At 35.5% G+C, this 16135-nt stretch overlaps 1 protein-coding gene across 1 annotated transcript; it reads right to left on the reverse strand.

The window, feature by feature from the left end:
• Window positions 1-516: 516 nt before the first annotated feature.
• Window positions 517-12525, reverse strand: LOC133830518 (uncharacterized). Its single transcript, XM_062260511.1, has 3 exons — window positions 11208-12525; window positions 7833-11092; window positions 517-693 (listed from the first exon to the last, which is right to left on the reverse strand). The coding sequence occupies exons 1-3, from the start codon at window positions 12523-12525 to the stop codon at window positions 517-519; spliced, it is 4755 nt and encodes a 1584-aa protein (XP_062116495.1).
• Window positions 12526-16135: the final 3610 nt, after the last annotated feature.

A 16135-nucleotide genomic window follows, 5' to 3' on the forward strand; every position in this document is an offset into this window, starting at 1 on the left:
GAACTGTCAAGGATATTCTGCCACTGATAAACTCCATTGCTTCAGACCAGCGAACTCCTCGACTCTTGAATCGATGACTGCCGAATTGTAGTACTTTTTATGGAACAACTCCACAAATGTAGCCCAAGTCATGGTGGCAACATCGTGAGTCTGCTGAACTAAATCCCACCATAATCTAGCATCTTTCTTGAGCAAAGATGAAACGCAGGATATGCGGTCCGCGTTGCCGAGATTCATGTGCGTCAGGATTGGCTCCACATTTCTGAGCCATTCTTCCGCCTCGAAGGGGTCTATTGTCCTTTCAAAGTTCAAATCATGTTGCTTACGAAACCGCTCATAAATTGGCTCCATGTGCTGAGCTAGGTATGGCGCATAGTTTGCCATTGGCCATCCCCCATATGGACCAACTTGTTGGGGTGATGAAGCCATTTGCTGTGGCTGTGGTTGCGGCAGAGGCGGAGGTTGAGTCTGAGGTTGAGCCTATTGTCGTTGTTGCTGCAGTAATTCCTCAACTTGCTATTGTAGTCTGGCAATTTCTGTAGAGTTGTCAACCGGCAGCGGCGGCACATTTTGGTTGGTAGTAGCACGCACTGCCCTTCTATGAACCGGAGGGGATTCATTGCTCTCAGGAGCAACGTTGGAGACATTAGCATTGGTGCGAGCGGACCTTCTGAGCGACATCTTAGCAGAGTTCTAACAGTTAAGAAAAAACATTTTAGAACTTTACCCTAATAGGCTCTAAGGCAAAAACTTAATCTAAACAAACATAACTCGGACCTATTAATTATGATTTCTTATGAAAATTATATATGCCTTCTTTATCATTAGGGTGGGTTTCTATACTTAGAAAAATAAGTCATCTTTATTATTTTCTAAGTCTGTTTCTAATCATCCTATATGACTTAATTCTCAGGCTCGAAACTCATCGTTGTTCCAAAGTTAACCATATTAAGGGAGGGCTAGGATCAGTAAAATTGTTCCCACTACTATGGCCCCCTAACTCTCAATATGGAACCCGGTCCATTGATTTGTATCCACCCTCACCGAACGTAGTCATTATTTATTAAATTTATTATTTATTATGATTGCAAAAGAAAATCAAACTCATACATGTCATCAAAATAACATTGATATTTATTTGGAAATTTTTTTTCACTATGTACAATCATAAAAGAAAGCAAATAAATAAAGAAACTAATCTATTCTAGAATTCGAGATCTTCTACATCTGATTCTTCATCTAACATATCATCGTTTATTTCTTCATAGTCATCATTATCTTGAGCCTCAAAATGCCCTCGAGGAAGATTCGTAAAAATTCTATGTTTTTGCTCATTTGTAAATTGGAACTCCATCTTAAAGGTGAACCTAAGTATGAGAAAGTAATATCTCATAGCTACCGGTAATTCATCTTCATCATCTATCGTCTCCCATATGTCTTCTAAGGCTGCAATTACGGTAGGATAATCTCTAAAAAGTCTAATTACTAAAACATATTGCTCCGTAGCTCTCATCATGATTTCTTAGTTTCTTGGAGGTGACCCATCTCCCTGTGGAATAAGAGTAGTCTTCGAGTGATTCTTTCTAGAGCTCCTATGATGTTTGTTGGTTCTCTAATCCTTTTTAAGGCCTTAATGGGTCGGATATCCTCATAAATTAATGCTTAGTTCATTCTTAACTAAAAACATAAAGACTAAAACGTTAGCTATACATACAAACATAATAACTATAACATAAACACTTACTTGGCAGTTAGATTCGGAGCTTAAGCGTGTGTATCAAGGAGAACTTCATGCGAATGGACCATTTCTCTAATACCAACTGTAATGACCCAACTAATGCTAAGACTTTTGACCATTAAAACTACTATACATAGGCACTTTAAGAAAACATACATACGAAACATTCATAACTTTATTAAAAACTAAAATGTTGGAATTCATAAATTCGGGGTATGGGATCCCATTGTTTGAAAAATAAAACATAACTGTAACTTAATTAAAATTGTTTACAAAACCAAGTGTGGAAAATACATAGAAACATAATTCAAAAGACTGAAAATAACTTCGTCCTCGAATCGTTCACGCAGTCCCCCGAATCCATTCTTCCTCAATACACAACCCTAAGCTGCCAAGAATCCTTCCGCCGCCATAACTATTTTCCTGCATACATAAAAATAAAAGAATGAGCCTAATGCCAGCAAGGAAAATCTACTAAAAATATAAAACATACACATAAACTATATCATAAATATATACTATAAACATATTTCATATACTACTACAATGGCCATTATACTACTTGGGGCTTGTAAACTAAACAAGTATATGCCCAATAGATTGGTGGGGCTTGCTAGCTAAGCAAGTCATATGCCCACAATTTATTGGGGCTTCTTAGCTATACAAGTCACATGCCCAAGGTTTATAAACATACTATACATAATGTAACATAAGGTAACATAACATATCATATAAACATATAAATTCTATCCTATTTTCCTTACCAATACTGGGATTTGAGAACAAGGACGGGATTTGGAACACTCCTAAAACCAATAATAAGAAGGTGAGTATTTCTAAAAGAAAATGATGATAAAGAAATGAACTAAACCACCAAAATGAAACTTACCGAAAAGAAACCTTAACTTCAAAGAACTTAAATACCTAACCATGAATGAAAATAATGAGTTAGGATTTGAGTGAAGAAAACTAAGAGAAACTAATGAAATATACATAAATGAACTTAAGATTAGGAATACCTTTGGATGTACTAGAACCGAACTACACCTTGATATTGAAAAACACACTATTATCTTACTTCCCAAGTGTTTATAAAGCTTATACCCCAACCCAAGTGTTTAACACTCTATAGTAATCCTAGCAGCTTGAAGGCTCTGAACACAGCTTGAAGAATGAGAGAAATGGCTGGGTACTAGGTCCTATTTATAGAGTTCAAGGTGTGGAAAGATCTTCTTTTAGCTTGAATAAAAATAATGAATATTAATTGAAAAATATTTGAATATTCATTCAATAGAGGCTTAAGACTCGGTCAAAATGTTCAGAGGCTTATCAAGAGGTTGAGTGTTGAATTGAGCTCGGTTTCAAAATCATTTGAAAACATAGCCCTAGAGCCGATATATCGTTCATTGTAGGCGATATATCGCCTAGGCTTATATCCCGAGGGTTCGTCGATGCGTTTGTACGAAGTTCACGTGTTTTTCGTATTCCCCGTGTGGCGATATATCGGCTCCTAGGCTACGATATAGCGGCATTCGTGAATATATTAAACACGTAATTGCACATTATTAGCTTAATTTGAAATGATAAAACAGGGTTGACTGAGTAAAACGAGATTCCAGCAGGTTCTGGAAGGGTCTAGAGCTTCTAGAAACCTCTATTTTTGAATTATCCACTTAAATCCTCAAATAAACAAGGTTGTGACAAATGTCATGCTCTTATTGGTCTTGGAAGATTCTAGAGTTTTCTTGAACTTTCTTTTACTTAAACTATAAGTAAATCCTTAAATAAACTTGTACACGACAAGTGTCATGATCTTATTAATTCTATTTAAACCTTATATGGTATAATAAATAACATCTTTACAATCAACTATATTAATCAAACCTTATGTTATAATTAATATTCTTAAACTATAGGTTAAACTTGTAAAATCTATAAGTGTTGCTACGAGTGTTCAACTAAGTCTCGGCTTGAACCAAAATCCACAGTAATAAACATACTATAACTACTACTAGCTATTACTACTACTACTACTACTAATATTATCTAGCTACGTAAACATTCTAGGACTCTACAACTGAGCTAATCCCCAAAGCTTCCCACTCAAATCTCTGAGTTTCCAGCCAAGTTTTCCTCTTGTTCCTGTGGTTTCCCCATGAGAGAGAAGGAGAGAGAGAGGAGAAGGGTCGGTTTGGGTATCTTCTACTGTTTTCTTAATTTTGTTTTATCTATCCTTAATTACTTAAGTAAATCCCTAGGCTCGGGGTACCAAAAACTTCCTCGAGGGAAAAATGGTAAATTTCCCCGGTATTCCCACCTAGGCTTCCTAACCTCAAATACATCTCCAATTATTTATTTCCATAACCCGATAACCCAAATAACCGACTGATACCCAAAATACCCCTTGACTCGCCCCGAGTCATGAACCGGGTCCCATTGTGACTTTCCCGCTACTTGCTCTAGGATCGCCTTGTGCCGAAGGTTGCAAATATATATCCACATAATAATGTGGTCGCAACAGTTACCACAAATAATCACACGTATGCCCTAACGGGCCAAAATTACACTTATGCCCTTACAGACTAAACAGGGCCCGCATGCTTATCTAACACTCATAAACATGCGCTCCACATATCCATATAATCATAGGATCATGCATATCACATAACCATGCATTTTCACCATTAACTCACATAACTTCCAATTGTGCCCTCCCGACACACTAATCAAGGCCCTTAAGCCTTATTAGTAATTTTGGGTCGTTACATGAGATCAATAACTATTCAGTTCTAGAATTAATCCTTAAGGGAACCAATATTCGATCCGTTAGGAAAGTATGGATTCCATTATTGTAATTCATGTTCCCAGCCATCCATGATATTGAATCTCCAAAACAAAAGTCATTAGCCTCATTATACTAAGAGACCTTAACGAGTGAATCAAAAGATCCAATAAACATAAACAGGAGTTCATGAATACTCAGGATTTAGACTGATCTATAAATGATCATCTATTATGATAAGAATTAAATCTTTATGTCAAACGACAAGTTTATAAATATAATTAATTCTCATCGATCATGTCATATATAATCTCTATAATATACAACACCTTTACTAAGATGTCTATTCATATCAGTAATCCCGAATCTAGATTACTCGCATCTGGTATGCTTAACAAACCGTACTAGTAACCATTCATTAAAGATTCCATACTTTAACATGTTACTGGCTATTATCTTAATTCTCTCATACTAATACAAGATCATATTCTCATGAATGAATACAAAATTTTCTTGATATTATTATATATTTAATTCAAACAATAATCATAACATTCAAATATAATAAAATCATCCTTTTATTTAAATTTAATAAAATGTCTACATGCTTTTAAGACATTAATCCTAACACACTAAGTGTAAATACCCAATCAGTGGTGGACAAATTGTCCCCTAGATTGGATATCCAACTTGCATCTGTATACCCTTCTATGATTGAAGAAAATTCAGAGTAGTGAAGGCTTAGTTCTTTGGTTTCTTAAGATAACCTAGGACTCTCCCAATGGCCTTCCAGTGATCCACACTTAGATTACTTGTAAACCTACTAAGTTTACTTACCTCAAATGCTATATCAGGTCTGGTACACTGGGCGACATGCATAAGACTCCCTATAGCACTTGCGTAATCCAATTGAGCCACCGCTCTTCCTTCATTCTTTTCTAGTTTAACACTATGCTCGAATGGAGTATTAGTCATTAAATTTATTCAATACTTTCTCAATATAGTGAGCTTGCTCCAAAACAAAACCCCCACTATTTTTCTTCACTTTTATACCAAGTATGGTATCAACTTCTCCAAGATCTTTCATCTTGAAGGTTGATGATAGAAACCTCTTCGTTTCTACTACCCCTTTCATGTTATCACTTAAGATAAGCATGTCATCCACTTATAGACAAACAATGATCACATATCTCTTACAAGTTTGGGAATACAAACACTTGTCTCCATTATTATCTCTAAACCCATTCGACATAATGGCTTGATCGAATTTCTCATGCCATTACTTTGGAGCTTGTTTCAATCCATATAAGGATTTTACAAGTCTACACACTTTATGTTAATACTTTGGTAGGACAAACCCTTCGATTTGTTCCATATAGACCTCCTGATTGAGGTCACCATCTTCTTGACATCCATTTGATGATCATATAAGTTGTGTATAGAAGCCAAAGCGAACAAAATTCTTATAGAAGTTGTTCGTGCAATATGGGCATAGGTATCGAAATAATAGATACCCACCTTTCCTAAACCCTTCAGCTACTAATCTAGCTTTAAAGGTTTGCATAGTGCCATCAATATGGTATTTTATCCTAAATAGCCACTTACACCCAATTGGTTTAGACCTCGGTGGGAGGTCTACCAATTCCCAAGTGTAATCGGAAAGAATGGAATCCATCTCATCATTGATGGCTTCTTTCTAAAATTGTAGCTCACCAAATTTTTTATTTTATTTTATTAATTTTGTGCTTTGTTTTATTAATGATTGTTAAGTGTTAGAAATTATTTTAAATTGTTTGAATTGTTTGGTAGAAATTATGTGAATTTAATTGTTAGTTGTTTTATTTGTTTATTAATTTAATTAGTAAGAAAATGTGTTTTGGTTGAATGCACCAAGGTAGATTGTAGGTAGTGATGCACCTTAGCACTTGGGTGTGTGCATGTGCATGGTTGCATGGTGAGCATGCAATAGTTTTTTTCCTATACATTATTTCCTTTTATTTGATTTATTTATTTAATTATAAGAATTAAAAAAATAAAAAGAAAAGGAAAATTAGAGAGAGTGGCGTGGGAAAGGAGAGATTTCTTTTTCCTATTTATTTTAAATTTAAATAAATGTAATTGGATGATTTTAGCTAAAATGGGTAAGAACATGGTTAACATCTTTTCATTTATTCTATTAATTCTTTTATTTAAGAAAAAATAAAGAAAAAAGAGGAAACTTACCCATTCCCACTAGGTTAGATTAGTGTCTCTAGGGTTAGATAAAAAGGAAAGGAAGGAATGAAGAGAGCCATTGTGCTCTTGGGAACCGCCAACCTAGAGGAGAAGGAGAGAGAGAGGGTGCGTTAGATAGAGAGAGAAAGAAAGGAAGAAAGAAGAGGAAGGAGGAGAAGAGGAAGATGGGATTTCGAGAGCCTAGGGTATGTGTTCTAATGTTCATACTTTCTTTTCATCTATTCTCCTCATTTTAAGTTCTAAGCAATAGATTGTCTCTTTGGGTTCTGTTGATTTAACCTAGGTCTTGAGGTGCTATAGGATTGATCAATTCTTGTGTCTTTGACCACTATCAAGGTGGTAATGGAGGATCCTAGCCTTTTGCTATTTCTATGGTGGTTATTGTTAATCTTGTATATGGGTTTGATATATCGGGGATTTGACTATGGTTTATTTCTATGCATTTAGAATGTTCTTCATGATTCCATTTATTTTGCTATTCATAGAAACATGCTAAGGATTCTTGTTTGCATGACTTGGAAGGTTGGTTTTGCTTTGGGCATGTGTGTTTTCGGCTAGGGTATGCCTTAGAAGTCAAGATCTTGTTGTATGCTCTTGTTATAGATCTAATGTTTTAGTTTCTTAAAAAGCATGAAAAATTTGTGATATATTTTTTTGTTGAACCCTATGTGTGATTCAACCTAGGGGTATGTTTTAGGGTTTGTGTTGTTTCCTTTCATGTTCTTGTAAAATGCAAAAAAGAAATATGAGATGTTGATCAAGAGAGTTTCGACCTATAGGGGTTGTTGATGCATGTTGATCATTTTTCAACATGCATACAGTTATTAGAAATATGTTAGGTTATTTGGTTAAATTGAGAATTTGTCTTAAGTCTCTTATATATGATGATTTGATGATACATGAAGGTTTTGGTTTGAGTAATTGTTTAAGCATGATTTAAAAGTGAGTTTTTTTTTTTTTGATCAAGAAGAATGAAGACTTCATTAATCAACTGAACAAATCCAACCTACAAACTCCAAACTCCTATAAAGGAGCTCAAGAAACCAGACTAACTGATTACAAAATCAATCTCATCACCAAATTTCTCTCAAGTCTACTATGGTTCCTATGTATAACAGTATGTAATCTATACTTCACTACAGTTTTAATATCATTTACAATATGTAAACTCGACCTAGAACAACCCTCAAACAGGCATTGATTCCTATTAAGCCAAATATAGTAGTTGACAGCTGCCAGGACAGTGACCCTGATGCAGTGCACCAAACCGGTCATCCTCATGCTCAGCCAGTTAACCCAACCTCTGAAATCTTTAGGCCAAGCAGCCACTCCTAACCAAAAAAAAATCTGGTCAACAATTTGAGAAGATAAACTGCATCTGTAGAACAGATGATCATGAGATTCTGGGCTGATACCACAGACAGGGCAATCCAAAGTGATCAAATCAAGATGAAAACGAACCAAATTGTCCCTGGTAAGAAGCTGGGAATTCACTATTTTCCACAGCATGAATCGGTGCTTAGGAACATTCAATGAGTGCCAAACAGCTTTATAGTAGGGACACACCTGAGGTTGAGGAATTAAACTGTTATAGAGAGCAGCAACTTTGAATTTTCCAAAACAGCCAGCAGCTTCAACATCTGCTTTAGGGAACCAGCGTCTCAAGTAGCAGAGCTTGCGCCAGTACCAGCTAGTGTCTGGTTTAAGTTCATACGACCAGAAAGGAGCCCCTTTAAGGTAGATGGAGTTGATCCACTTGACCCACAGCAGGTCATTTTTATCAGAAATGGCCCAGATGAATTTCGCAAGTATAGCTCGATTCCAATTAACCCCATTCTTGAAGCTAAGTCCCCCATAAGACTTCGGAAGACAAACCTTATCCCAGGAGGCAACATGAATTTTGCTCCTAGTTCCATTAGTGCCCCATAAAAATCCCCTACACAATTTCTCAACTTCCTTAGTCACACTGTGAGGAAGCACAAAGATGCTCATCCAGTAGTTGCGAAGGCCAAATAACACAGAGTGAATTAATTGGATCCTTCCAGCAAAAGATAAATGCTGACTAGCCCAAGAATGCAACCTTTGATGTATTTTCTTGATTATAATGCCACAATCTTCAGCTCTCCATCTAGTAGGCCTAAGAGGCACTCCCAAATATTTTAAAGGGAAATCTCCTTCTGTGAGTTGAAAGTCAGCAAGTATACTACTCCTTTCAGATGCCTGAACACCACCAAAGAAGATTTGCGATTTATCTTTACTGACAGATAGCCCTGAAGTGTTGGTGAACTCGTCCAAAATTTCCTTTATAACTAACAGAGATTGTCTAGTACCTTTGCTAAAAAGAATTAAATCATCTGCAAAGCAGAGATTGATGAGATTTAGACTCTTACACATAGGATGAAATCTGAATAAAGAGTGATTCGTTGCTAGCTGAAGTCTTCTAGTCAGGTACTCCATGATAAGAACAAAGAGTAACGGGGATAAAGGGTCACCTTGCCGCAACCCTTTCTCACCTTTGAAGCTACCTTGCACCCTCCCATTCATAGACAGAGAATAGGTAGTAGACCGAACACAGATCATCACCCTCTGAACAAACTTACTAGGAAAGTTGAAAGCTGTAAGCAAAGCTTCAAGGAATTCCCAGCTGATTGTATCATAAGCTTTGCTTATGCCAATTTTTATAGTGCATCTCGGAGAAACAAGCTTTCTTTGATAGTTTTTCAGAAGATCTTGCAATATCATCACATTATGATCTAAAGACCTACCCTTAATGAAAGCTCCTTGGTTTTGGTTGACCAATGAAGGCAGTACTTCCGCAAGCCTCAAACACATTAACTTGGCAATGCATTTATAAACTGTAGAACAACAAGCAATGGGGCGATAATCAATAGCTCTAGAGGGGCTATCCTTCTTAGGGATCAACGATATCATCGTGGCATGAAATTCAGCAGGCATAATCCCTGAGTTGAAGAAATCCATTATGGCACTGCAAAAGTCAGCTCCCAAAACAGGCCACATGGTTTTGAAAAACCCCGAACCATATCCATCTGGCCCTGGGGACTTATCATCCGGAATACTGAACAGAACACGTTTTATTTCCTTGCTAGAGAACGGTTTCAGCACAGCAAGTTGTTGCTCCAAGCTAAGCTTAGCACCCTTTTCTATACACTCACAGTTAAGTTTCATAGTAGTGGTACTTCTGCTCCCCATATACCCACGAAAATGAGATAAAAAGTGATCTACTACTTCAGAAAACTTATCGTTTATCCTCCCCTGGTCATTAACAAAAGTAGCAATCCTGTTCTCCACCTTTCTTTTCTTCAGATAGGCATGAAAAAAGGCAGAGTTCTCATCCCCTTGTTGAAGCCAATTAATCTTACTACGTTGTCTCAAAAAGTTGAAGTACATCTTTTCAAACCTGCTTAAGTTCTCAGCTGCAGACTTCTCTAAATTCTGGTACTCTATAACACTCGGATGCATTTGAGCCTGAAATCTAGCTTCAGTGTATTTATTCCTGGCATCAGTAAAAGCTTTCCCCACATCACCAATAGCTGTCTTATTAAACTTCTTGAGAGAATGCTTTAATCTCATGAGTTTATAATAAAGACCTTTCAAACCCTTAACAGCCAAAGGTTTCTCCCAGCTGGCCAAAACAGTCCCTTTGAAATCTTGATGATCAGCCCAGAAATTAAAATAACGAAAAGGTATGAACCCAATCTTCTCTGATATAGAAGCAGCAATGACACAAGAACAGTGATCAGATGAGGTCTCCCAAGCAAAACGAGCAAAAGAATGAGGGAAAGTGTCATGCCAATCCTCATTAACCAACGCATGGTCTATTCGCGAATATATTCTATTAGCTCCTTCTTGGTTGTTAGACCAAGTGAAAAATGAGCCAGTCCTTTTGAGAGCTTCCACCTGAGGCTGAGCTAGCCACAAATTAGAATCATTCAAGTCCTTCATAGCAATAGGAACCCCACCAACTCTGTCATCACAATTGAACACTGCATTGAAGTCTCCAAGCAGAATCCAGGGCTTAACAGGAAATTTAAGCTTCAAAAGGTCCTCCCATAAACTTTTCCTCGCATCAATGGTGTTTAACCCATACACAAATGTAGCACAAAAAGCACCATCCTGACCTGTCATTTTAACAAAGCAATGCACAAACTGAGTGGATTCAGAGATGACAATCACTCTGACAAATTTCTTCCTCCAAATAATAAGCAACCGGCCCTCAATAACTGGGCTATTATAGTAATCCCAGCCACTGAATTTAGTCATCATCATTTCAGTTACCTTTTTCTCCTTCAACTTAGTTTCAATCAAAGCTCCAACTCCTATTTTATTCATACTACAGAAATCTAAAACAGAATTCTGTTTATTCTTGTTATTAACTCCACTAACATTCCAACTAGCAATATTACAATTATCCATTATTCGTAATAGAGATACCTAACTCCTTTGCCACAGTGGGCACTGAACCCTTCTTCAAACTAGTTCCTGAATCTTGCAAAATGCTAAAAGCATTCCCAGATGTCTTCACTTCCTGTCTAGCCGAACCTGGTTTAGCATACTCTTGAGTTCCTTGCCCCTTTGCTTGAACTTTTATTTTAGGAACAAGCCATTCTTTATCCTGAGTAGGTGGTGCCTTAACTTTATTGTCCAGCTGAACATCAGGATTAACCCTTGCCACCTCCACCGAAGTCTTTAGATCCTGAGCATTGGAAGCTGCTTCAACCTTTTCTGCAACTTTCAGTTTCCCTTTAGTAATCATTTCCCCCTTACGGCAGTCAGCCATAATATGCCCATACCCTGAGCAACTCTTACACTTCACAGGAAGCCATTCGTAATCAATGCCCTGCTCCACTAACTGAACATGTTCATTAAGAAATTGGATAATACGAGGAGGAGAATCCGTAATATCCATCTCAACCAAGACCCGAGCAAACTGGACTCTAGTACGATCCTTAGTATGTTGATCAACCATAATTGGTTTCCCAATAGTGCTAACTAAGGCACTTAAGCTCTTGTTCCCCCAGTACTGTAGACCCAAGTCGTGTAATCGGATCCATAAGGGCACAAATTGCACAAGCTTTAGAGCATTCAAGTCTGCAGTCCAAGGCCTGATAATAACAGGCTTTCGATCAAAATGAAGAACCCCTGACTCTAAGACCTGATTTCTTGTAGCATCATCATTGAATCTAACCATAATCAACCCCATTGTCATTCTAGCCACTTGAGCGATCCCAAGATGTCCCCAAATTCGCTTGATGAAACCCTCAAAAACTGCCATAGGAGGATTTGCTCCCAAAACCATGCAGATAACAGCCGAACTCCAGCTAGCAGTCTGCATAAGCACCTCTTCTGGATCCACTTGAGCAATCCTCATCCCATTCTTGATCAGAGGCTTAGAATAGGAGAGCATTGGATCACGACCAAACATGTTTTCCTTAGAAAAGGATTGCCAATGTGATTTCGCTGATTCATGGTAACAACCCTTGCCGATCTCAGATTCCGGCATCGTCTCCATCTCTTCAGCCCAATTCGAATTGCTTTGGATGATCGGATCATCCATCAAACCAGGCTGATGCTCATGTCGACAAGTAGTCGGATTGTTTTCTCCTGAATTCACCACTCCTGCAATGAGATTCAGACCAGTTGAGGAATCAGCACCATTTCCTACATCTTCTCCGTCATGCGTATCAAGTACAGAACCATGATCCGGCGAGTGGGAAGCAGGCTTTCGAACCACTCTCTTCTTCTTCGCCATGGAAGAGAGAAAACAGGGAAACGCGCGCCTCTGATCGAGGATGTATTTCTCAAACTAATTTAAAAGTGAGTTTCATGTTAATTATGCTTGCTGTTTTTTTTTTTTTTATATAATTTGTGAATATAATGGTGAAACAATGTTTGAAATGCTCAAGTGATGTCTCAAAATGATGTATGAGTTTATGTAAACAAAAATGCATTTTTATTTCACATATAAATGATGTTTTTACCAAAGTCATACATGCAGATTTTTGTGTATATTTTATGATGAAAAATATAGTTTTTAATCCAAATTTATGATTTTGAATGAATAAATAGTTGCTGGAATTTTGGATCAAAAATAAGAAAGTCTTTTAAATGAGATAAATAATGCTAGTGCATTAAATAAATTATATCCCAAGCTATGTATATGTAAATGTGATATTTTAAAAATGTAATATTTAAAAAATGTAAATATGAATTTTTTCACATTATTATTTAGGTGCAATTTTTTTTTTATTTAAATGAGAAAATATTATGGTTTAAATTCACTTATGATTTCTAAACAAAATAAATAGTTGCTGAAACTTTGAGTTATTAAGCTAAAATAATTATTTTGTTTAAAATTAATGAGACTTACACCTAAATAATTTAAGTCTTAAATAGTATAAGTAAAAATACACTTTTCCACACTTTAATTATAAATTTTCACATTTAAAACATGTAGTTTTTTTTATTTATTTAGAAAAGTTATTTTCTAAAGGAAACAAGAAATTTATTAAGTATTTCTAAATAGCTACAAATTTTGTCACTTTTCTATGTTATTTAAAATTAGAAATAGAATTATTATTTTATGAGAAATTAGGAGAGGCTAAATGAATTATTTTTATAAAGTAAATATAATGTATTAAATTGTTTAACAAACTTTGTATTTAAAGAAACAAATAATGGTAATTGAATTATGTTGCTGAATTTTGTTTGAAGAGGAAATAAATAAGCATGTAGGAATTATTGTTTTAAAACGTTAAATTCTAAGAATGCTCCCACGTATGCATGTCGCATGCAAATGCATTTTTACGTTAAAATATATGCCTATTGTTCAAATACATGACTTTTACTTTGTAACCATGAATGGTTAATATGCAGAATTTGTTGGGAAACTCAAACATGATCTTTATTTATTTTCATGTAGATCTAATATTAAACAAATTAATATGAGATAACCTAGAACATGTTTCTAAAATTGATATCAAAGAGAAACAATGATAAAAATACTTACAGTATACGCAGTGGAATGAATAAGTCATTCCTTCAGTTTTCGTAACCCTTGTATCGTTTCTGTCGCAGAGTATTATCAAGAAACTGAACTGATCTTCTATTATCTTCACAATCTTCCAAAGTATCATTATAATCACCTAGACTAAAGTGGGAAATTCTCAACACATGAGATAGATACAGAGAAAAGAAGAGAAAATAACAAAGAGGCTTAGAAAATGACTTGTATTTAGAGAGAATCTAAAACTATCAGAAAACCAGTTATTAAACTTATATGTCTTCTTTTTTTTTTACTTCTCTCTAAGCACTCATTTTATAGACTCAATTAGGCCATTTAATTTAATTAAAAAAATCAATAAAATAATATCAATTTGAAGCCCTAGGTCGAAATTATCATGGACTTTAGGCCTGTGAAATTTGCCATTTGATTATAAGCCCATTGGACTTAAAATCAATGTCTGTATTATTTTCTATTGATTTCATTAATTAAATAATTATTGAAATCCTTTATCAAATTAATTATTTATACTTTGAACCTTGATTTAAACTTATTTATTAATTTAGATACCAATTTATCTTAATTAATAAATTTTCCATAATTTCTCTTTTCTTCTCAAAATTACATAACCCTGTGAAACTATCCAAAATTGACCTGGTCAACTTTGATAATTCTAATTGATAATTAAATCAATTAATTGAGACTATCTAAATGATTTTATCCAATGAAATCAAACTCCAATAAGTTATCATAAATCTAACAAATAAATTTACTAACTTATTAATTCCTCGTGACTCCACTAAAGACTCGGAATTGCACTCTTGAATTCATAGAACGCTCTATAAAAAATATAGATACACTATTAATTATCTATTGTTACAACCATAATTGTCACTCAATCTTCTATAGACGGTCTATAATGAGATAGGACTAAAATACCGTTTTACCCCTTATTGTATTTTATCCGCAAAACACTTAGTTCCTTGTAAATGATATTTTAGTAAACTAATATTAATTACTGAAATGAGATCTCTATCATTTAACACCTTGAACCAAACTAAAAGGAAACCATCGTTTCACTTCTTCATTAGAAGATATAGATGTTCATATCTATGATCAACACTCCCACTCAATTATACTACCGAGTTCCCAAGATGTAAGTATGGGCTAGTCCGTAGGGTAAGATGGTAGCGAACACGTCAAAGGACTCAAATAATACAATCAGTTAGAATACTAACCAATCAGAATTGAGATTGAATTGACCTATAGTCAACTATATGATATGACTAGAATAGATAATAACAATATGTTTACTTATTCTATCTACTGTCAATGTCGGTCATGTCTGATGCAATAAATACATCCGATCTTATCTACTTTGCTAATGTTCTGGAAAGAACATAACACCACAATGTGTAAGTAGATCAAATCGTAGATTGGAAAGTCAGTGTAAATCCTGTGCACTGACTAATCTTAGGACTAACTTATTTTGAACATATAATCATATTTATATTCCACTGTGATTACGCCACTATAAATACGATTAGCTATATGCTCAAGATTTAATAGAAGTTTATATTAAACAAATAATCATGAAAATAAAACATGTGAGCAAAGTGATTGACCAAGTCAAAAAAAAAAGATTTCTATTATTTTATTGATAATAAAATGAGATTACAAAGAAATTGAGTTTTAATTAGGGCATAAAACCCCAACAAACTCCCACTTGCACTAATTGAAACTAATGCCTTAATTATACTAATCCCATTTCCTTGATATGCTTATCAAATGTAGCTTCTGGTAGTGTCTTTGTAAACAGATATGCAAGATTGTCTTCAGTTGCAATCTTCATAACCTTCACATCTCCCCTGGTCACATATTCTCAAATAATGTGATACTTCCTTTCTATATGCTTACTCCTCTTGTGACTTTGAGGTTCTTTTGAGTTGGCTATCGCTCCTGTATTGTCACAAAACAACACAAGCGGTTTATCCATTTCTGGAATAACACCAAGATCCGAATAGAACTTTTGTAGCCAGACTATTTCCTTAGCTGCTTCTGACGTGGCTATGTACTCAGCCTCCAAGGTGGAATCTGAGATTGTAGACTGCTTTACGCTTCTCCATATCACAGCTCCACCCCCAAGAGTAAACACCATTCCAGAAGTAGACTTCCTATCATCGACATCAGTTTGAAAATCTGAATCGATGTAGCCTACAGGGTTTAGAACACCACCCTTGTAGACTAACATATAATCCCTAGTTTGCCTTAAATACTTCAGGATATGCTTAACTGCTATCCAATGTTTTGGTCCTGGGTTTGACTGATACCTGCTCACTACTCCCACCGCATAGCAGAT

This window comes from Humulus lupulus, chromosome 1 (assembly GCF_963169125.1).
Source record: "Humulus lupulus chromosome 1, drHumLupu1.1, whole genome shotgun sequence".
Classification (NCBI taxonomy): domain Eukaryota; kingdom Viridiplantae; phylum Streptophyta; class Magnoliopsida; order Rosales; family Cannabaceae; genus Humulus; species Humulus lupulus.